Here is a 23,989-nt window from a genome sequence, read left to right as displayed (position 1 = left end):
AAATAAACATTATAGCTGTTTAAAAGCGTATAAATAAACAGTGATGTAATTGGAATCTACAAGCTGATGTTTAAATTTTAATATTAATATTAATATTGATTTGAGGGTTAAAAAATAAAAATCTCAAAAAATATTAGAAAATGATATAAGGCACATATGGCTTCTTTAAGCCTCTGTATTTTGTTCCAGAATGCTCAGCAAAATATTCAGTCACATGATTTGATCATCATGATGAATTGTGAATTGAAACAGTGTTTGTTGATGAAACTTTTTCGGTGGACAAACGTTTTTTATATGGCCTCAACATTATGACATATTTTTGTACCTTGTAGAAATGCCGAAAATACCAAACTTTTTGCATTTACAAGTGCAAATAACCAGTGGAGCCTTACGTGTTTCTAAGTTTTGGTCAAGGGAGAGGAGACTCGTTGCTTTGCACTAAAAACCACACAATTTTTATCTAGGGACTGTTTACATCGCGCACAGGACCTCCTACGATAGACCAATCCAGGCGCGCATGATGGGCGCCGCACTGCTGCGGTGTCGGGTTCTAGATAATTCTATTTCTACGACTTGTGCCTAATTTTGTGCACAAAGACATGGGGAAAGCTTGTCCCTTTTCACTCTTTATGGAAATTATGTTTTCCTCAACGACTTACACAATTTCCTTCACAGGACATCATGATACACCAATGCAGATGCAGATATCTGACCACAAATACTTGCTACAAAATAGAAACCGAATCATCTTGAAAGGTGCTTTTGTCTTTAGGCGAGTTTGGGGTCAAAGACGCGGAAACTGCATAGTCGCTAAAATTTTCAGAATTTCAGTATTTTAGTTTCTGCTTAATTTAAAAAATGTATCAAGAATCTATATCAATCAGCCATATCAGGGAAATTTCGTAGAGAGTCGAGGAAGACAATCAATTCACATAAAATGTGAAAATGAAAACGATTTTTCATGTCTCTTGTGCACAAAGGAGGCACAAATACACCCGTAGCAGTGGCGCGCGGCGCACACAGCACTTGGATTGGTCTATAATATTAAAACTTGATGGACCTTGACATTTTCACACCACACACCGATCTTCGACGACTTTGGTCCCATTTGTTTGGAGTTTCTTCTATTTTCGAGGCAAACGAGAAAGTATGGTTTCCCGGTGAAGCCGGGGGGGGGGGGGGGGGGGATGCGGGAGAGTTGAACCATTTTTTACATTTTGCACCATTCTGATTAAATGTAGGATCCCCTAAAAAAGTGGACTCGCAAAAGTATAACATAATAATTGAACCAACTGCTATTGTTTATTCATGGTAGATACTTGAAAAACAAATGGCAACTTTTTAGTGGAATTAAAATGTTCATGTCACTCCCACTTTTTAGCACTTATATCTCACATTCTGTGGTGTAGCAAAAAAGACAGTTAGGTAGAAATTGGGTCCAGCACCTGTGGGCCAATGATTTCTACCTCCATGAGTATACAATGTAGGTCTGGAACCATGGAGGTAGCCCGAAGTTTCAGTCTACGGTTAATAGCAGGGATGACATTCTGAAAAAATGAAAAAGACTGAAATTTGTTCATCACTGGAGGTGAATTCCCTTAACTTTTTTTCAAACGCCCGCCGGACGATTCAACCAAAATTCTCGATCGCGCGCAGTTTTTTTTCACCTAGCCCGCATGTATTTACACACACACAAAATTGAGTGGGGAAAAAAAAAAAACCTTAAAAAAAAGTGAAGCCCTTAAAATTACGTTTTTGGAGGATTTTATCTCTTAATAATAATACCTTAATTGATCCCTTTTCCATCAACAACTTAAATGACTTCGTTGTTAGGTTGGTTTAAACATAATTTGAACTCCGTTTGCCACAAAATCTTCATGAATCAACGATCAGTCAACAACGCACATCGAGAAATAATTCAATGAACTTTGCCTCGCAACGACCTCTGTTGGCAAAAGTTGTCCATGATAAGGAATTCAAGTAAGGAAAACATTAAATGGGCATATGCATGGATTGGGTGCCAGTTGCTTGACCCCAGTAGGTGTGCGGGTAGATCGCTCTGCTGTCTTAAATTGAAGCCCGAAAATGTTTGAAAAACAGTAAAAAGTAAAAACCACGTTTACAAAGTCCTCTATTGTCAGCCCTGCCCACGCACAAATAATTCGTAATATTGATGAAACACCAATAAAAACGCCAACATATCACACTCTTTGCTGCTGCAGGCGCCTCGTTGCATGTGGGGCCTCCGGATTTTACATAACAGTAACAATTATCAAAAGGAAGGAGAACAGCTATGTGCTGACAAAATAACAGTCATCGTGAGATTTGAACATGGCCCTTAGTTTTGAACGAGTTTTTACTATTTTAACTGAAAACATCTAGTAAAAAGGCCACATTTCATGGATCTGTTGAAAAAAAACCAACCTTATTCTGGTAACCATTTTTCTTTTTGTACCTTGGCTATTTGTTGTGCCCCAGCAGCTCCCTTGAACGTGCAATAGTTTGTGGATTGACATAGTACAACCCACAAAACTGTCCATTACACCACATAAATTTTATGCAAATTTGAAGAAACATAATTCCCGCCAGACTTACCAGTAAGCCCCTACTCGTGCAATGGTTAACATTTGCATATGCAATGATTACTCAGCCAAACAAATCACCCACTCAAATGCTACATATAAACATACTGCACTTCTCATTTATGCGAAGAAACTTTTTAGTTGAAAATACATTTTGTGGTGCCATGGGGTCTAGCTACAGCCTGCCTGAACTTGTTTTGCCATACCCCTTCATTATTAGATTGGCTTAAATTGCTTTTGGTAAAGGAAGGGGTGGTATGATTTCTGCTGTGTAAAGTTGCGCAGATAAAGGAAATAATAGGAAACACAGCTAATAAATGCCAAACTGGAGACTTTGTCTTGATGTCCTTTATTTTTAGAGTCCAATATGAACAATTAATTTTGTGTTTTGTAAATGAGCATAGCATAGGAACATAAAAAGGAGGCTATACCATAATCATGTTGTTTGCTTTTCAAAACTTTATACCAAAGTGAGCTTTTGACGTCAAAACATGACCTTGTTTATTAGTAACACTAAAGAGATAATGTCCAATTGTATCTGAGAAGAATGAAAGGAAATTAAAAGATTGAGCATTATCAAAATGAGGTGTTCATTTATTCACTAATTTAAGGATACCTTATCATTATTAAGAGATCCATTTTTGTCAGTAGAGGACAAAATTTAATGTTCCGAGTGTAATTGTCTATATATATCTCATACTAATAAAAAGCAAAATAATATGCATCCGCTCAATACATCTTCACCTTTTCTATTTCTTTTGGATAGGTAAAAACAAAAGTTACCTAATATACAACTGCACATTAAGTATGGTATGATTAGTAACTGTACACAATCCCTTGTACAACAAATATTGATAGTATTCTCAAGCAATGTGATTACATCATTTCGTGAAAATTTGTTGACAAGTTCAAGGTAGCTCTGATGAGTTATGTCAACTGTGTATTGCATCTTTATTGTCTTGTAAGTGTTCTTTGTGAGGAACAATCATAGTTTTGACAATGGGTTCATATGATCGTGCCCATTGTGGTATGATTTTGCCATGAACACGCCATGATCCATATAATCCTGATAAATGCTTCTCAAAAACAATGTACTCTAATACATCTTTAGGAATATCTTCACTGCCTAGCATCAGACGTCCAAAGCGATCATAAATGGCAAGTATCTGCAGAAAAAGAAGAAAAAAAAAAAACCTAGGTTACTCAGTCTTTGTTAATTGGCTATTTATAAATACCTCAGACAGTTGCGCTATTCCTATTGGTGGAGAGCGAGTCACATGGAGGTTTTTAAACGGTTGATAATGACCAGTTGGAGCTCTGTTTATAACAGGTTATAAAAAAAAAAAATAATAATAATAATAATAATAATAATTTGGGGGGCTAATCATCCTTACTCACACCTAAGAGATGAATTGTGAAGGACGCAGCTATAACGTGTTCGAGAAGCAGGCATGCAAGGGCGCCATTGGCTGCCAGCCACATCAACCCATTATGACCACGGAGCAAAGCCAAAGATCGAAAGTATTTGATTTTCACCGAGGGAGGAAAACCGGATGGTCTGGAAAACCCTCGTGGCACAGCAGAGAACCAACGCACAACTCACATGGCCCTGGCCAGGAATCGAACTGGGGTCACCTTGGTGAGAGGCGAGCGCTTTACACACAATTAAGCCAACCATGCCACCCGCGATTGTGTCCGCAAACTACGCACAGTCTTGGTGCAAGATGTTTCTTGTTACGGGCGCTGCGAGCCCCGAGTTGGCCGCGCTGTGTATGAAAGGAAAACGAGAAACGTCTGGCACCAAAACTAACGTGCACGAAGCATCCGAAAACTGTCTCAGTCAAACAAATGCAACACACATACGTACAGAGCTCATACAAGGACGTCGCAAAACGGATAAGTTTGACAGAGTTTCTTACTTTACTATAACTTTTAACCAAAACGGCATTTGTGAATGGGAATAAAAGAGTAATGACTCGTTCTTAAACTGCCGTTTAAAACCTTGCAGGGTTGTGGCGGTGCGATTAAGGCCGTCGACTTCGGCTCGGCCTTTATCACACAGCCGTGACCCTGGAATTTTAACCGGCCATGTAAGAACACGTCGCTACCCTTTTATTCCCTTATTTGAAGTAGTTAAATTGACACTGTTGCAGTCATGACCTGGAAGTTATAAACAAGGAAATAGACAAGTTCTTTTAGATCTAAACTGCTCACAATAAGTTAGGAAACTTTTTCAATCATGCAAATTTAACATCTATTATTTTTCAATCATGTATATTTTTATTATTTGTTACTCTCTTTGTATTAGGATCAATGCAAAGCTGAAGTGTTCCTCTTTAAAATGATACCACATTTGCAATGATGACATGTTGCTGAACTTGGCCACATGAGTAAGACAGAGACAGAGCCACGAATCAAATTATGCCAAAATTAGCAATTTTGTGTCGCTGTATGATCGTTGTTTGACACTGTAATTCAAGCAAGCAAGGCAGCTTACTGATCTTAATCCAATTTATATTGAGACAAGAAGTTCAGTAACGAGTCTTGCAACTACCCAAGCAAGGCGTTTTTCAAGAGATCCAGGTGATTGTGTGGGTGTGGTGTTCTCACTGGTGCAAATCTTTGTGTAAACCATTCATGGTTCTGAAGCTTGACCGGTTTGATTATTGATCATTACCTATTGACTGTTTAGTACAGATAACGGTAATTTTGGCACATTTGATTTGTGACTTTGCCTTATTGTCATTCATGTAGCCGATTTCAGCAACGTGTCATCATTGCAAATGTGGTATCATTTTAAAGAGGAACACCTCAGCTTTTCATTGATATATAACTTAATACAAACTGAGTAATAAATTATACAAATATACTTTGATTGAAAAAAAGTTTCCTAACTTTTTGTGAGCAGTTTACATGTAGTTGAATTTGTATGGGTTTACCTGTTTAGTATGCATTCTAACTGTGACTTGACCGTATAGGTTGCCTTTGTCAATCATATCTGTACAACGAATGTGAACCACTCTTGGCTTTTCAATGGATTCAAGAAATTTCCATCTTATTGTCTTGTAGCGGAAACCCTTCACCATTTCCTATAATAAACAGGGAGTTCAATACAATTAAATGATGATTCCATCACAATTAAATAAAGTCACATACAGCTGTACACTGTAGCTATATTTTAATGCTGAAATGAGCATCCACAAACCGTTAAAATAGACACTCTGGTAAATGAAAGTGAGCCAGAAAGGGAAAATATTTGGGGGATTGTGGTTTTGATTATCAGTCATTTGGCTCCTAGTCAGAGTATGTCATAAGATATTTAAGAAGTCTAAATCAAAATACAAAAACTTAACAATAATCAGGAAATGTGTTATTAAACAATGAAAAACCAAGAATAAAACTAAAATGGCGGAATCAATAAAGTCAAAATCCAAAAACAAAGACAAATTATGACGAACAACCAACAAAATGGAAACCAAGACAAATCCCATCTTCTTAAGATAAAAGACTGGACAAACTAACAAATACCAAATGATTGAGGGCGGTTCTTGAAAGCTAAAGACGGGAAGCGAGAACTATCAATGTTTTACACAAACTATCAATTTTGGAAAACTAAGAGACTAAATGAAACACAGTGCTCTCCACAGACTTTTTTTTTACATAATTAAAATGGCGCCCTTCAATATGGGCATGAAAGCAACAAATGCTTGAGTCAAAACCTTTTCTTAAAAATAATGTTCAAAATTTGTTAAACACTTCGGTCAGCTTTGCCCTGCATTGTGCGCGCCCTCAATCGGCGAAAGTTTTACATGTAAAGTTGAACGTGCTTCAAGACTGTACATTGTACCATTCTACAGGCGTGCGGCAAACACTATGTGGCAATTCTTTCTCATTCGTGAACGTGCGTTCTATGTTGGTGCAGAGTGTTTATGCACTATGCATGCAGTGGGTATTTCCATTGACAGAACGTTTGTGCGTGCTGTGCGTGGTGTGGTGGATCACAGGTATATAAACCATGTGACGGTGTGTACATCGTGTTTTAACGTTTGTTTACGACCGCATTTCCGATGCTTTAGTTTTAGAGTAGATGATGGCTTGTCAGGTACTCGTTTGTACAAAATGCAGTCTAAAATTAGCCTGTTTGTCATTTGTTGGGCAGGGTGGCCAATAATTTTAGGAGGGCGGCCAATTCTTTGGCAGGGCAGCCTAACTTTAAGGAGGGCGGCCTGCCCTCCCAATTTACATGTGTGGAGAACACTGAAACATAATGTTTGTAGTTTGTTCAATTATCACATCTACCTCCATGCATCTACGGAGAGAATTGGTGATAGATTCGAATATATCTTTATTATCTTAGTATCTAAAGTTGGTTTAGATAAGTCATGCATTTTTCTCCTATCTGACTGAATGTTGGTGGTGGCATTGGTTGAACCTGACATGTGATTAAATTCATAGAACCCAAGAGGACACCAGAAAGCTGTGTTGTGTTTGTCTTTCTCACCAATAGCAACGGAATAGTAGCCTGATTTCAAATCTAAGCTCCACTCATGACATGCAACATATTTTCAATCTGATGTGAGCATTGATCCCAAACAGTATGTCTCTCTAGGTTTCTGTAGTTGATGCACAAATGAAGATTGCCATTCTCTTTCTGTACAAGAACAGAAGCAAAGTGGCTCCCCTTTGATGATACCTTCATCTTCAGGTCTTTCAGATGCTGTCTTGCATCGGCTTAGTCAGATGAGGGAATACCTGGGCAGTTCTCACTGAAAGGATTCTTTTCAGACACTTTATTTTGTGTGAATCCAATGTGAGTGTAGTATTTGGAGAAAACTTGACCATAATGATGCAAGATATCTGCCTATTATCATGACCTTCAATCCCAACAGACCTATTATTTTTGTTTTTTGTTTGTTTTTAGAATAATTTATTTTCCTTTCCTCTCGTTTATTAATTTATTTGTTTATTTATTTATTTATTAATTCTTTGATTGATTTATTCATATGTCTTGATCCATTTATTGATGTAGGAAAAGGAGATTGTTTTAATTTTTCGTTGCTTGCTTGTGTTGTTATTTCTTGGCGTCCAATGGTCCAATTTCATCACTAATCCAACAATCTCGGAGACCACCAGCATTGAGGACTTCAGTCGACTATCTCCCGGAGACGTCATTCCCTCTTTAGCAATGTCAGACGGCTCCCAGAGGATACACCTGCCCATGTGGACCTCAAGCTGAGCAATGACACTCGGGGAGGATCCCACCCCAGCCAGACTAGAACAGACCAAGAGGCTAACCTCAAAACACCTGGGTGTGTCAGCTGAAAGCAGACTTCGAGTCGACGGCACGGCAGCTGTGGCAATCCGCATACGATCACATTGGTTGGGCGGCTCTACAGCCCCCATAATAGAATCAGGGAATGATGATGATGTTATCTATCCATATTCTTTTTAACATGAACTCATTTTTTATTTTTTATTATTACTTTATATCTATACTTTTTAACTAACTATTTATGTATATATATTTATTAGCTTGTCTAGTTTCTGGTGTTTGTTTTTGCCATGCTCTTGTTGTAAAGATTAACCTCTTTTTGTATCAAATTTGTTTTTGTTATCTTAAGCTGTGCTTTGTGTATACAGATAAAAAAATTGTTGTAAATTATTGTTGTTTTCCAAAAAGAGAGTATTTTATATGGTGTCTTTGCCTCCCTATGTGACTGGATTAACAGGCATTTTAGCTACAGTGTTTAATTCTACTGTTGAACATGCACGAGTATCCATACGTCAAAGTGACCCTTGACCTGTTACGTTAACGACAATGGATGTCCCAACATGGCGTTGTTCAGTTAACTTCAAGGTGTGTCTTTGTCCAGTCATTTGTGTCATCAAACTGAGTAAGTCCAACCAATTATTACAACATGGTAGCAGCGGTGGTTTTTCCAAGATACCTGCCGAGATTTTGGACATAATATTAAGATAAAACGCCATTTGGGGACACGTTTTCTTCATTGTTTCTTTCGTTCCACAATGACACAACCTGCCGCTCAAGTGGGGGCGCACTTCCACGCGCCGCTGATCGGTTGCCTTGATTGTTATGATGAGGTAGAAGACATTCAATTACATTGAACGATTGGACATTTACTTTCGAGCCAATGATATTGAACAAGGGAAACAGACAGCAGTTCTGTTAAGTGTTGTAGGCCACAATGTTTACATAACCGCAAAAAGTTTGTCAGAGCCTACTCCACTCAGTGAACAATCCTACTTTAAACTGTGTGAGATTTTGATTGCACACTATGGCCCCAGACGCCTAACCATCTCAGAGAGATTCAGATTCTACAAGAGAGACCAACAGAGTTCAGAGAATATTGCACAATATGCCATGACCCTACAAAATGTGGCCAGTACCTGCAAATTTGGTGTTTTTAGATGAAGCTTTGCGTGACAGATTAGTGTGAGGTATCCGTAGTGAGAACACCCAGAATTCATCTTCTCACCAAAGATGGCCTGAGCTTCCAAGGAGCCATCGACTTGGCTAAAACCCTTGAAACAGCTGTGAAAGACTTACATGAATTAAAGGGCAGCATGGACACAGCTTCAGTTCATGCACTACACAGGAAAGCCGAGCAGTTTACAAGACCACACACACAGTCAAACGACAAACAGCAACAGAATGGGAAATCATGTTTCCGCTGCAATCGAGATACCAGTGACAAGACATGCCCACTGATTTGTATGACTCACTCAAGCTACGTGACTCAACTCTGCAACCAACGACAACAGGCCTACAAGGCTACTTTGGTGGCAAAGTCATGCCCAAAGGCCAGAAAAAGTTGTGTGAAATGAAGAACAAAACATATTCACTGATTTTCAAGATTTTGGATAAAGGAAAGCCAGTTCTCAGCAAAGAAGCCTGTGAAACCCTTGGTTTACTGCAGCGAGTACCGGTATATACAATGATAAAGCCAGACGGCTTAATAAAAGGTACTAGATGTCTGCAGGGCTCACCAGTTCATATCAAGCTGACAGACACAGCCACACCCTACTGTGTAACAGCTCCATAACGTAGTCCATTGCCAATGCTCCCACAGTTGAAAGAGGAAATGGGGAAAATGGAACAACAGGGCATCATCAACCGAATCACAGAGCCAACAGATTGGTGTGCACCAATTGTGATAGTGTCCAAGAAGAACAATAAAATCAGAGTCTGTGTTGATCTTCGTCAGTTGAACAAAGCTGTGGTAAGAGAGCCCTTCACACAATCCCTACACTTGAGGAGATTTTGGGGAAAATCGGAGGAGTGCAAGTTTTCTTAATTCTTGACGCCAAACATAGATTTTGGCAAGTACCACTGGACAGTGAAAGTCAGTAATTCACCACATTCATCACTCCATTAGGGAGTTTCTGTTTTACACGCCTACCCTTTGGCATCACATCAGCGCCAGAAATATATCAGCGCATATTGAGTGACCTACTCGTAGATCTTGAAGGAGTGGTTGTTTACATGGATGACATTCTCATCACTGGTGGCACACAAACAGAGCATAATGAACAACTGAAATCCGTGCTTAAAATGCTCCAGGATGCTAGTTTGCACCTCAACAAGGAAAAATTAAAGATCACACAACAACATGTCAACTTCCTTGGATTTCAGTTTGATAAAGATGGGACCCATGCGGATCCATCTAAGATTGCTGCAACTGTGCAAATGCCACCACGTACTTCAAAGGAGGAAGTAAAGAGACTCATAGGGATGACAAATTGGTTGTCACGATTTATCCCACATGCATAATCAGTTGCTGCCCCAATTACGGATCTGCTGAAAGATAATGTTCATTGCATATGGGGAGTTCAACAGAAAAATGCATTCAGACATCTCAAGACACTCCTGACCAAATCACCAACGCTTGCATACTATGACCTGAAGAAACCAACCATGGTTAGTGCAGATGCAAGTAGCTATGGTATTGGAGGATTGCAACAACAGAGCGATGACAGTTGGAAGCCAGTGGCCTACTGCTGGCGAACCTTGAGTCCTGCTGAAAGGAAGTACGCACAAATTGAGAAAGAGCTTTTGGCCAGCATATGGTCATGCGAGAGATTTTATGTGTACATCATCAGAGGACTACATGTCATACTACAAACTGACCACAAACCACTGGTTTCCTTGATCAATTCAAAGGACCTGTGTGATGCATCACTTCGTTGCCAACGTCTACTGATGTGCCTAATGAGGTATCACTGTATCGCCTAAGCTTGGGCGATATTGCTTTTATCAAAAAAGTATCGTGATATTCTATTAAATCGCGATTTATTTTTGAAGTCTTAACTTCTGACATTTACCCATGCCTAATTTTTATGCTACAACATTCTAAACAAATCGAGGTATGTATCTGTGAGGTGTATTGTCTACCCATGGTGTTGTAGCTCTATGAGTTACACACATAAAGTGTCTTTTAAAGTGTTTACTGTGCATGACTGTTCTTACATGTGTGTATATCCTGCCCATTTCATTCTAGCTAACCAATAAGCATCCATAATGCACATGGGGTGACCTCTCATTCATAAAACGGTTGTGGATGGGTTGTGGTTTGTGTAATATGATCCCACTGTGGTCTGCAGTTCGGCGGTGATGCGGCGCACAAGGCTTCCACACAGGGGAGGTAGTTGATACATTGTGTTACTTCTGAAGTGTCTGTGGGAGGCCGCCTAGGCGCCTAAAGTCTTTGATGTTATTTTTTTTTCAATTGGGGAATCTTTCGGTTGGTTCTGGGACTTTATATTTTTTTTTAAACAGCCGTTGTGGTTGCAAGACGTCTCAATTAGGGAAGACATCGTGATACTTCATCAAAACCACGATTTGCCGATAATTCGCTTAACAAAAAATCAAGACGATAAGGTAATCGTTTAAGAAATGGTATCGCGATATTTGATTATATCGAGATATCGCCCAAGCTTAGTACCGCCGTCTACACACCAGGTTAAACCACCAAACAGTGGCCAATATCAGATGACAAGCTCGTCGAAGAGACAGACTGAACAAGACAGCCAACTGGTACTCGTGGCATACTATCTTAAGAATGGATGGCCAAAGTATGTCAAAGATGTTGAACCCGATGTCAAGAGATATTAGGAAGAACAAGACAAAATAAGCCAAGTCAACGACATGCTCACCTATGGTGACCGCATCATCATTCAACAGAACATGCGACAAGAGATGCTCGCAAAACTTCATGAAGGTCACCACAGTGTACCCAAAAGCCGACTTTGTGCATGTCAAGCCATTTGGTGGCCTGGAATTGGAACTGATATCGCTCAGTACACACAGCTATGTGAATTCTGCAGAGACAACCTGCACAGAGCAGAACCCCTAATAACAACACCCTCGCCTCAAAGAGCATGGCAATGCATCGCCTGCTTGCTGAAATGTATGGCAAGCGGTACTTGGTAATTGTTGCCTATCACTCAAGATGGATCGAGATTCACTATCTCCACAAAACAACATCTACCGCAGTCATCAATTTCATTGCTCATTAAGGAATTCCAGAGGTAGTCGTAACCCACAATGGCCAACAATTCCTTGGAGAGTTTCAACAACTTGCAAAGGAACACTGCTTCACCCACATCACTAGCAGTCCACACTATCCACAGTGGTTTTTTAAAAGTTTTTTTTTATGAACGTCGCCAGGCACACAAGGCCTGAAGGCCACTTCAAAGTGTGGGCTAAAATTCCTTTTTTTTCGGAGGCCGTTGCCACCTACTCCGAGGGCTGTAACAGGGTTACCCCTTTTACAGTCCATCTGGATGTAGGCTTGGGTATCTTCTATCCGAATCCTGGCCGACAGTGCAGAAAGCACTACCTCCCCAATTTTATGTAGCAAGTATCACGGCCGGGATTCGAACCCACACTCTGCTGATCAAACACCAGAGCTTGAATCCGGTGCTCTTAACCGCTCTGCCATGACACGCCACAAGTTAGTATTTGTGAGACCCTTTGGTTTTGGGTGTCTGTTAGCCTCTCTACAGCTGCCTGATATTGTTTTCATAACTAAACCTCTGGTTTGAGATCGCTGACAAAACACATGTACCATAATTTTAAGACTGCTGGACTCTTTGGTAACCTTTCTCAATTATAACTTGCAAATGTTTTGATAGTGCTGTATTGAAAAAATAGAGTGACAAGTTGTGGGTAAGAAAGAGTAAAAACAAATGACAGGTTTGTTTCTTTCTTGGTGTTAGTTAGTACACTCAACATTAAATTTGTGGTTGTTGTTTGATTTCATAAAGTGGGTCAATGAAGCAAGCTAATGTACCATACACACAAGATAATTATTTTAACTATTTAAAATTGTGATTACTACTTTTTGCCATGTCCCTATTGGGACTACATAGATTTAGATTTGTGTATTAGATTCTTTTTATAAATGAAATACTCACTGGGAAAGATTTCTCTGTAACCAGACTGTGAAGGATATTCTTGTCAAAACTGCATTTTTAAGAGAGAAAGAAAAAGAAAGAAAATAATAGCAAAACACAACTTGATTGTTTACACAACATACAAATACTTTTGAGGTTTTAGAAAAATGTTTGACAAGATAATGTAAAATTCAAATATCAATCAGAATTCTTGTTCCAGAATTAAATCCCATCTCTAATGTTGCACTGAGCTTATTCTAAAAGAGAAGAACACAATTAGTCTTAGTACATTTTACAAATCTTTGCAGCAAGAGTGTTTATGTCAAAAATGATTGAATCTACAGCATAACAAAAAGGAAACATAAAAAATGACAACAATACTTACTTTTGCAAAGCATTTTGAGCATCAATTAAGATATTTTGAGCCTTCCATGCAAACTCTGCCGTGGTAAATTCTGGCTCAAACTTGCGAATCTTACGCTGGTTTAGTTGAGTCACACCAATATTTTTCACCCTCTCTAATTGCTGCTTTGCTCCCTTTAGATTGAGAAGACATGTAAACGTTAGTAAAGACATTACAATGAGGGCAATGTAACCGTGCACAAACACATGACATCATGTGAACATTCTCGTGGAATTTCCTATTTGGTGGAACTGTGTTTACCCATATTGGCATTGTTCAGCCACCGGTGAGGTCTCATGTTACACACTCCGTAATATTTTTCAGTGATTTTGATAATTTAGGCTTTTTTTTGCCAAAAATTGCAACAGTAATCCTGTCTTTTTAACGCACATTTATATGCAGTACGCCATGTTTGTTTACATCTAATACCCACTATACATGTAGGTCACGTGACGCATGCAGCACAATCGGTCTATGCTACACTATCTTGGGTGTCGTGACCAACCCGATATAAGAGCACCGAACTCCAGCTCTGGTGTTTCTGTTCAGCAGAGTGTGGGTTCGAATCCCGGTCGTAACACTTGTGTACTTAAGCAAGACACTTGATCATAAGCGTCTCTCCACCCAGGGGTAAACGTGGGCAGAGATGGTTCTTGTGATCGATTTAGCCGAGTAGCGCATTTATTGCACAAGGCTATATATACTCCCAGGGAGCTGAGATGGTTTAATGAATGATTTAAGGCCTAGTGACCATGGGCAATAATGTGAAGCGCTTTGGGACGCCCTTTGGGCATGAAAAGCGCTATATAAAAACTAACTTTGAAACGTTGTCTGAGCATTAAATATGCAGAAATAATATGGATAGAAAGTTGAACTGTGTTGTTTTTCAGATAAAATAATCAGTATCATTCCGCAAAAAAGGTGCAACAAACTGCCTGAAAAAGGCCTTATGCAAAAAAATCCAACTTCCGAGTGGGGCCAAGACCCCATGCTGTAATAAATGCTTTGACTAGCAATGTCCCCTCCCCATCTTTCAAGACAGATTGACGCCCATTATGTACATTGTACCAGGCATTTATTTCAACCCAAATTTGAATATCTCTTTGAGTTTATCATCTAAGATCCTCATCATTATTCTGGAACCAAACCTATGAAGGAAAACTAACATTCTAGGGCAGAAATTGCGAAGCTGGCAGTGATTTAAACAAATGCTTTAAACTATCAAGAGGCATAAGACATGTCTAATGAAAATTTCCCCATACATTGCGCCAGGGGAAATTCTTGTGTGGCCGGCCATGAGAGGAAAACAAAACAACTGGCAGCTGTTACCAAATCAGGTTTTGTTATTGAACTCACCTCTGATGTTAGAGACATTGCTTTACCATCCCCCTCAGGTGGAATGTATGGCTCAAAGATGTCACCTAGTTCAGTAAGAAACAATGAAGCAGATCAATGATCAGTATATTTAAAAAAACATTGTTTTCAGTGAAAAGTACAAATCGTCTGCTCTTTTGTGCAATTTGTACCAGGTTCATAAGATTACTTTGGTCAATTTTTAAGCTCTTGGTAAACCTGCTTTATTGATCAAAAGTAGTTGTCAAAGTACATATTTGGCAAAAAGACATCATTCATTTTCTGATGAAAACATTATTTATTGAAGGACATGAACCACATTCCTTTGTTGATTTTGATGGGGTTTTTATCCTTCAATTTGTATTCTTCTTTCATTTATTGACCTTTTTGGTCATTTCAATAATGAAATTCCCATTCATGACCTTATAGTTCTGAGCAGACGTAATGTGTCTCAATTTTGCATTTAATTGTATAGATTATTTAAATAAGTAATCAAATGTCCACAGATTTGCATTAAACTTACAGGGTTTGAAGATAATGATGGAAAGCTTCCCTTCAATATTAATAACTAAGGTTCTGTAGTTTTTGAGAAATGATTATTATACTAGCATGTTAAAACCCATTAACCATGTAGTCATGATATACCATAAACAGCATAACTGGCTAAAAGTAACCTAGAGTGGCCTTGTTTTGGGTGACTTGCATTAAAAAAAAAAAAATAAATAAATATGTTTTTTACATGCTAAAACCGAGACGAAAATAATTTGGTTTACTTATTTCTCAAAAACTACAGCACCTCAGTAAGTAAAACTTCAAGGGAAGCTTTCTACTATCATTATCTTTAAACTGTGTAAGGTTAATGTACATGTAAATCTGTGGACATTGTGTTTTGTGTAAGGAAAAATGACATAGACCCTTTAAAAAAATTATAAGATTGATAGAGATCAGAATTGGTTAAAAGGTACACAGTCATCGACTCCGCTCCTCTTGTCTTCAGACTTGACTAGCTCTCCATTCCTAGATCCAAAAGGAAAGACAGGGATATAGCCATCGCAGTCGCTGCACTGCGCTTGAGAGAGTCTGACAGAAGCTGCGTCAATAGCTGTGTTAAAACGCATCTTCAATGCCAAAAGCTTAAGAATTCTTTGAGCCCCCCCCCCCCCCCCCCCCCCCCCCCCCGCCCAATACATTGCTGGATGCGCCGTTGGAAACAAAAAAGGAACAGCTGTTTGACTGATGTCATGCAAAAAAGACGGATACCGAAGATTCAGCATGCATTAATTATCATCATTCATTGGAAAACTGTTATAATATAAGTAAAGAAACTTAAGGACCCCCACTTCAGAACTTTACTCAGAATGGGGATTTACTCAATCTCATTCATTATCATTCCAGGAATGAATAGTTACCAATGGCCCCTATGTTTGACGAATCTCTACAATTATTGAAATGTGCATACTGTATCTCAGTTTGATCCCATTGCCCTCAACAGTTTCTTCAGGAATTGTCTTGTTTCCAATTGAAGTAACTACTACTCATGGCTTGAATTTGACACTTGACCTCCAGTGATTTTAGCGTTGGGTAAGTAAACTTAGAACAGAACAAGTACGGTGATTTTTGAGCTGCTTTACATTTGACACAGCATTATAATACAGTCATGTGTGAGATATTAAATGTGCTCAGAGGTACCTGTACAAGTAATTGTCACTTGACGTTCCGTGTAGGAACGGCCAGGCTTGATTCCAGATTTCTTCAATGTTTCAATTAACATCTTCTGAGGATCTTTCTTGTATTCCTCTTTCAATTTAAGTCTTTTTTGATCCTTCAGTAACAAACGCCCTTTCTTGGTTGCTTTTGGTGGATTTACTCTGGTTTTGTGTCTGACTGGAACAATCCATGGTGCCTTTTTGCATGACAACGTTGGTATCTGCAGTTAAGAAAAACAAAAATAGTAATATGTACTTTTAGACATATGTACACAGTGTAGGTCTTACAACAACTGAACCAGGTACTTATGAAACAATTTAAAAAAGCAAATCTTATCATTAAGCATGTAAGAAGCCTACTGTGGGGTTGGAGTATCGTGAGCCAAAGGTGTAGTGCACTGAACTCAGGTTTTGATGTTGTCTGAGTGTGGGTTCGGTTTATGGAATTCCAAGTTTTGACACTCATGTCCTTAAAAGCAGGACACCTGACCATAATCGCTTCAGACAAAGTAGAAGGTCATCGATAAACCAGATTGTAACTAACATAATACATCTTTTTTAAAAAGACGTTGTGTCCTAACTTAGTGCTGTAAAATAAGAGTTTTGAAAGGCCTGTGATAAAGATGAGTGTACATACTGTTATGAATTAACCTGCACATGAACATTGTACAATTTGTGGAAGAACAGTGCCTAGGCACTTTCTAATACCCTCTCTCTAATCCATCCTACCCCCCCCCCTCTAACACACACTATAGTTCTGTGCTTCTTGTAGTTTTGCCTTTTTATTTGATCCCTCCCTTTCTATCATGCACGTGACAATTCAACAGTGTTTTCAAGTGTGGCTTTCAATGATTCTCACTCGACACAGGAAAAAGCTTCATATAAAATGACAAAAGCTAAAGCTTTTTCTAACATTTCGAGTGCATTCCAGTGCTGCTATTACTATTTTTATTGTATGTCTTTAATACTGGGTCTGATCTTATGATTTGCTTGCACACGGCTACCTGTATGGGTCAACTCTTTCCTTTATAAGTAGCCCACCTTATACCCCAGGCGTTACCATAATTTCCTGCGGGACGCTCAGCGGACAAGACGCAGTACCCAAAATTTCAGAAAAAATATTTTCGAGTATTTTCGATATATCGACGAACAATACAACCCAGTGTTGTTGGCAGTGGCTGCTGAATGTGCCATAGCACCTTGTAAACCCTCAAGGTGCTACATAATTGGGTCTCAGAACTCACAACTTCAATAGCTTTTTGTTTAGATGTATACTCTAAGGGCCTTGCGTGCAATATTTAAGGCCTTGTCACACGGATTACCAGTCATCTCGCTCCCCTGAAAAGTTGCCCCTGCAAACTCACCCCCTCCATGTACAAACACGCCCCTTACACTGTTGCTCCCCACAATTTCTTACCTTTTTTTTCAACATAAAGGTGTGGTTTGTGTATATAATAATATAAGCCATTGGACACTTTCGGTAAACAGTATTGTCCAAAGGCCCACACTTCGTGTATTACAACTTATATATAAAATAACAAACCTGTGAAAATTTAGGCTCAATTGGTCATCGGAGTCGGGAGAAAATAACAGGAAAACCCACCCTTGTTTCCGCACGTTTCGCCGTGTCATGACATGTGTTTACTATAATCCGTAATTCTCGATGTCGAGAATTGATAATTGTTTTAATGTTTTCTCAAAAAGTAAAGCATTTCATGGAATAATATTTCAAGAGAAGTCTTTTACCATTTCGCCTTTTCTCTTAAAATCATAGAAACAAGGCTGGTGTATAATAGAGAAGCAAATTAACATTTTTCAGAAATATTATTATTTCCCATTTTACTGACCAACTTTGTTTTCAGAGTTGTGCATTTAAAGCGATTATACACTTTCAGCACAGAAAAAAAAAAAAGTCACAGATTTACAAATAACTTACAGGATCTACAGAAGGTAATGGTGAAAGACTTCTCTTGAAATATGCATTGTGTGTAGGGCATGAGTGGCATCTGCAGAGCCCCATATCTCTCAATTCATGAATACATGAATTACATTGCATGGTCAATCGCATTACCGGTTAGTCAGATTACGCTTTTTGATGACTCTTTATTAAAATATACTAACTAGTGTGTTGATTTCTTCACTCATTTCAGACTCGGCAATAAGGGTAGAAGCATATTTTGAAATGCCATGAAGGTAGTCAGCGTATTTTTCTTGCATATGAAATAACTTCCTCTCTCTGTCAGTCGCATTACACCCTGTTGAAGCTCCCACAAGTACACTCACATATTGCTCAAATGAGAAACACAAATTAAAATTCATTCTGGATTTTAAAAAGTTGTACCTGCTACTAATCACAATTATCAAAGTTTTGCTGGAAGAATCCTTGTGGGAAAAAAATATTTAACTTTGAAGAAACCACCTTAATGTGCCCACTTTTTAGGGTCTGCTCACAGCTTGTGCAAACATGAGCTGAATTTGTACAAAATTGTACAGAATGTAAAAAATAGTTAATGTCTACTTCCTTTCATATGTTAGCTATAACTTTTAAGTGGAAAGAAAGTTGTGACACAAATTTAAATTTTCGGTGTCATGTCCATGTTTGCTCGGAATTGCCCGTACGTGTAATACTAGGCGCAAGCCTATGCTACTTGCTTTTCTACTACTAGAAACTAAAAGGCTCCGACCCCCGCTCACAGGGGAGCCTTTACTAAGCTTCTAGAAGTAGTTAAGAAGGCCTACTTCTAGAAACTATAACGCTCCAAGTATCGTAGGAGGTACTGTTTTCAAGGTGTCCCTTAAATCATGGCAAATCTTTTACCTCTCTGTGCGCGATGTAAACAGTCCCTAGATACACAAATTTTGGTTTTATTTGCCAAGCAAAGAGTCTCTTCTCCCTTGACCAAAACTTAGAAACACGTAAGGCTCCACTGGTTACTTGCACTTGTAAATGCAAAAAGTTTGGTATTTTAGGCATTGCTACAAGGTACAAAAATATGTCATAATGTTGAGGCCATATGAAAAAAATTGCCCACCGAAAAAGTTTCATCAAACACTATTTTAATTCAAAATTTAAGATGATCAAGTCATGTGACTGAACATTCTGCTGAGCATTCTGGCAAAAAAATACAGAGGCATGCTTAAACAAGCCAGTGCCTTATATTATTTTCTAAGATTGGTTGAGATTTTTTTTAACCCTCGTATCAATATTATTATAAATATTAAAATTTACGGCTTGGTGATTAAATTATCCATTTTTATTTTTACGCTTTATATTTATTATTAAATATTAAGGGGAAAATTCAAAAGCCAATAATTATTCACACTTTTTATTGTTTTTTGATTTTTTTTCTTCCCAAATTTAATAGGCCTACCATGGTAATATTTAGAATGTCATAAAAATATTGTGAATAAAATGAAGACAACTGCTGGCTTTAGAGTCATACAAAGAGTCTCACAGAACACTTGCAGTCACTGCAGATTTTTCTTCCATGGCTTCACCGGGAAACCATTCTTTCTCTCTTGTTTGCCTTGAAAACAGGAAAAACTCAAACCAAATGTGACCAGTTAAAGTCATTGATGAAGATCAAAGTAAACTTATTATCCGCATAAATGTGGATTATTTTGTCCCCGACTTTTGAGCATAGTTTTAATTCAATCCACTCTGTTATTGTTATTGTAGTAATTAACTCAACTGCACAAGTATTTCCCCGCTAAGCCGAACGTAATGGTAATTACCTAGTCGACTAAAATGTAACGTACTGCTATACACACTTATTGTATTGTACTGAGTGCATACAATTCACGTGGGGTAAGAGCGTCGGCCTCTTTTTAGATTTATTGGAAGTACAACCTAAAGTGATCCCACGGCGACCTCCTTCACCATGCTTTATACAGCACTGTGACTTACTTCATTCAAATGCAAATTTGTTTCGGTTTTGTCCTGGCACCCAGCCTCTTCGACCCTGCGCGGCAATGAATGGACCGATCCGGAGAACCATGCTTAGTACAACACAAAAGTAACCTGACCAAAAAGAGCGGATCGAATGGCGAGTGGGCGGGCAAGGGGCAATGAGTGAACCAAACCGGAGAGCCATCTGCGGAACACTGTCCAATGAGTCACCTGTCAGAAAGATTTCTGGGAAGTCTGGTAACAACATCGACCAGTGGTTGACACACGGTCGCCGCCCAAACTTCCTCCAATCAGATGACTCGTAAGTGGGAGTTTGGGTCGGGGTTTTGTAGACTTGCAACCCAACGTCTGAAACCACACAAACGTGTTGAATTACACACACACAACCGTGTTGATTTCCACAAGGATGCCATGCCACTGGACCTTCTTATTTCAATCCAAGATGGCGTGAGTTAAGCTTTTAATAGTATAGATAATAGGCTTGTTACGCCCCAACTTGATAATCGTTGGGGTCCCAACTTGAGTGTTAAAGTTGGGGCGTCCCAACTGTAGTTGGGACAGTAATGCAGGGTACCAGCGCGTTGCAGGGTACCAGGGTTGTTTTCTGCTGCATGCTGTGTGGTGGTGTTTGGCGTGTGTGCACAGCCTCGTGATGTGAGCTAGTCTTGAAATCAAGTCCGTAATTGTTTAGCAGTGTAGTTTAAGGGACGGTACTTTTGTGGCTGGAGCGAGCGTGGCGGTGCGTAGTAGAAGGGTTTGAGTGGGTAAATTAATTATTTTCAAGAAATTCTTAGTATAGTTTTATGTTGAAAATTACAGTGTTACAGTTTGAGCCTACTTGTACAAATAGAGATGAACTTGTGGGCATCAAACAAATAAACATGCCTAGGGGCCAAGACAACTTGAATAAAAGCGAAGTCAAGTTATTTCTACAGTTGGGACTGGGGGTCCCAACTAGAGTAGTGACTGTCCTAACTGTACCAATGACTGTTCCAACTATAGTTGAGACCATCCCTACCAAATAAAATATTAAAAAATTAAATTTGGTCAATCCCCACTACAGTTGGGACAGTCATTACTACAGTTGGGACTGGGGGTCCCAACTAGAGTAACAACTGTCCCATCTTCTATGAGGAGACCATCCTTACCACTCAGCTAAAATATTAACAACCCGGGCCTATCCCACAGACTACACTGTACCCATTGGAACAGTTTGGGACGGCAGTCTGCTGATGCAGAGAAATAACCGCAGTCTCAGACTTGAAATCAAGTCTACACAGTTTGGACCGACAGTACAGTAATCCACGCATGTACTGTTGAGCTCTATGTGAAATCCCAAGTACAGTTAGTTGGGACGCCCCAACTTAAACACTTCAGTTGGGACCAGTCCCAACTATAGTTGGGACGATTATCAAGTTGGGACGGAACAGGCTCACACACAGTCGAAGCTCCGCCCCCCTCTGGGAATTTTTTTACTCTTTCGCTCGGGGATCTGGTAAGCTTTTGTCCTTTTTCTTCAAATTATTTCCTCAATGGTGTTTTGAGTGATATGGTAGGATTCATTAGACATTGAGGATCAAGTTCGTGTTCCTAGAATATGTGTCATGATTTTCAAAAGTGGTAAAAATGGAGCAAATCTGCTGACTAGCTGTCGAAATTGTACATTTTTATTAACCATTCCGCCCTGCACTGCGGGAGCTTCGTAACCTCCGGCCTGTGCGGCCATCGGGAGGAGTGTTATCCTGGTGTCATGTGTTTTCAGTAGGATAACAGAAAAATTGTTCACAATCAAAAACTAAAAATTTTTTTTCAAATCATCTATCCAATTTTTTAACAATAACCATTTCACTTCATGGTGTGTTGAAATTTTTAAAGTTTTGGTTTTACATTGCGAGAGACAGTCTGCCATTAACAGTGCTTATGCATGCACGACATTGGAGCAACGTCATGTGTTTTCACACCTTTCATTGGTTGGTATTTTATTGAATATTCAGAAGCTAGTATGGCGTGTAAAATAATGGCTACTATATTAAAATCCAGAGATATCATAAGGCATGAAAGTAAAACACCCCACCCCCCTTGATGCACTCACACTTCATAACAATCTGTTTTCCCCCATTTCAGACCAGTAATGTTTGGTTTCAGGAGATAAGAAACCAATCTATGATATTTTCTCTTTAATGTAGACTTAATATTTATTACGCTTATCGGAATTTATTACAGTATGCAGTGAATCAACAACAAAAAATTGTTGTAATTTTCACTTAAAATATTTTAATATTTTCCCCACATTTGCACACCATAGAATCCCAAATAGTAACCACCTCACGTGATCCATCTAGTGACTAAAGCAAAATGAAACTCAATCTAGCAGATAGTAATTTTGTTTTGAACTTTCGAGGTTGGATGATGTTTCTTTGACTCATTTGAATGTTGGCATAAATAATGCACTAGTGATTAGTACCAAAAATCAACCATTTTATAAATGTTTGAGCATAACCAACGACAGGAAACTTTATTCTCAGCATGATTAAGCCTGATAAAAATACAGACCGTGAGTAAACTGTATAGCTTCTGTCACCGGTGCAGCTTGCACAATTACGCGGTAAACGGGAATCAAAGTTGGGGACCGAAAACATATGAGGGTCGATAACGTATGACATACGTTATCGCAACTATTTCATTTCATGCTTGGTTAGTTAAACTTGTTATAATAAAATGAGTATATATATGCAATTATTACCTCACATGTTGCTGCGTATTTTATGCACAAACGACCACGATAACATAAGGAGTTCATTGTTTTTGCAGACCTATAAATTACGTAGAATTATGACCACGCTTACTGAGCATCTACCGCCTCCATGCTGTGTGCATAAACCGATCGATTCTGCCAAATAGCCGCTACAAACAGCGACCTCTTGTGATCAAACTTCGTCCTAGCTTGACGAGTTCTTTTAAGAGGCCGGTTTAAAGTCGGTCGCGCGATGGTCGCGCGACGGAAATCTTGCATGCAATCCTAAGACTGAGGCCTAAAAACCGTGTCTTTTTATGATCGCGCGTCAAGATTTCCGACGCCCGACTATCGCGCGACCGACTATAACTCGGCCTTTACACAGCAGGGTCGAATTGCCATGTGTGATAAAAACTTTAAAGGAACACGTTGCCTTGCATCGGACGAGTTGGTCTATAAAAAGCGTTTGTAACCGTTTTTTACAAATTGCATATGGTTGGAAAGATGTTTGAAAAGTAGAATACAATGATCCACACAAGTTTGCCTCGAAATTGCGTGGTTTTCCTTTTACTGTGCGAACTAACACGGTCGGCCATTTATGGGAGTCAAAATAATTTGACTCCCATAAATGGCCGACCGTGTTAGTCGACGAGGTAAAAGGTAAACCGTGCAACTTCGAGGCATGTTTGTGTGGATCATTGTATTCTACTTTTACAACATCTTTCTACCCATATGCATTTTATAAAAAAACGGTTACAAACGCATTTCAAAGACCAACTCGACCGATCCAAGGCAACATGTTCCTTTAACAGTTGAAAATTCGTGGTTTGAAATATTTTTTCCAAAAACTTTGTGTTGCGCGTGGGTTGTGTGTTTGCGCGCGCT

General features: G+C 39.0%; 1 protein-coding gene across 1 annotated transcript; it reads right to left on the bottom strand.

Annotated features, from left to right (window-relative positions):
* Positions 1-1,337: 1,337 nt before the first annotated feature.
* LOC139937779 (large ribosomal subunit protein mL45-like) lies at positions 1,338-23,342 on the bottom strand. Its single transcript, XM_071933085.1, has 7 exons — positions 23,114-23,342; positions 16,444-16,681; positions 14,758-14,822; positions 13,384-13,535; positions 13,020-13,068; positions 5,522-5,671; positions 1,338-3,748 (listed from the first exon to the last, which is right to left on the bottom strand). The coding sequence occupies exons 1-7, from the start codon at positions 23,168-23,170 to the stop codon at positions 3,515-3,517; spliced, it is 945 nt and encodes a 314-aa protein (XP_071789186.1). The 5' UTR covers positions 23,171-23,342; the 3' UTR covers positions 1,338-3,514.
* Between the last annotated feature and the right edge of the window lie 647 nt (positions 23,343-23,989).

Source organism: Asterias amurensis, chromosome 5, assembly GCF_032118995.1.
Source record: "Asterias amurensis chromosome 5, ASM3211899v1".
In the NCBI taxonomy this organism is placed as follows: domain Eukaryota; kingdom Metazoa; phylum Echinodermata; class Asteroidea; order Forcipulatida; family Asteriidae; genus Asterias; species Asterias amurensis.
This window is presented reverse-complemented; position numbering and strand designations above follow the sequence as displayed.

Excerpts from the sequence above, each read along its gene's own strand:
- LOC139937779 (XM_071933085.1), bottom strand. The coding sequence starts at position 23,170 with ATGAACTCCTTATGTTATCGTGGTCGTTTGTGCATAAAATACGCAGCA. Across the intron at positions 13,536-14,757 it reads CAATGTCTCTAACATCAGAG|GGAGCAAAGCAGCAATTAGA; the intron begins GTGAGTTCAATA and ends CTCAATCTAAAG. Across the intron at positions 5,672-13,019 it reads TTACAGAGAAATCTTTCCCA|GAAATGGTGAAGGGTTTCCG; the intron begins GTGAGTATTTCA and ends TGTTTATTATAG.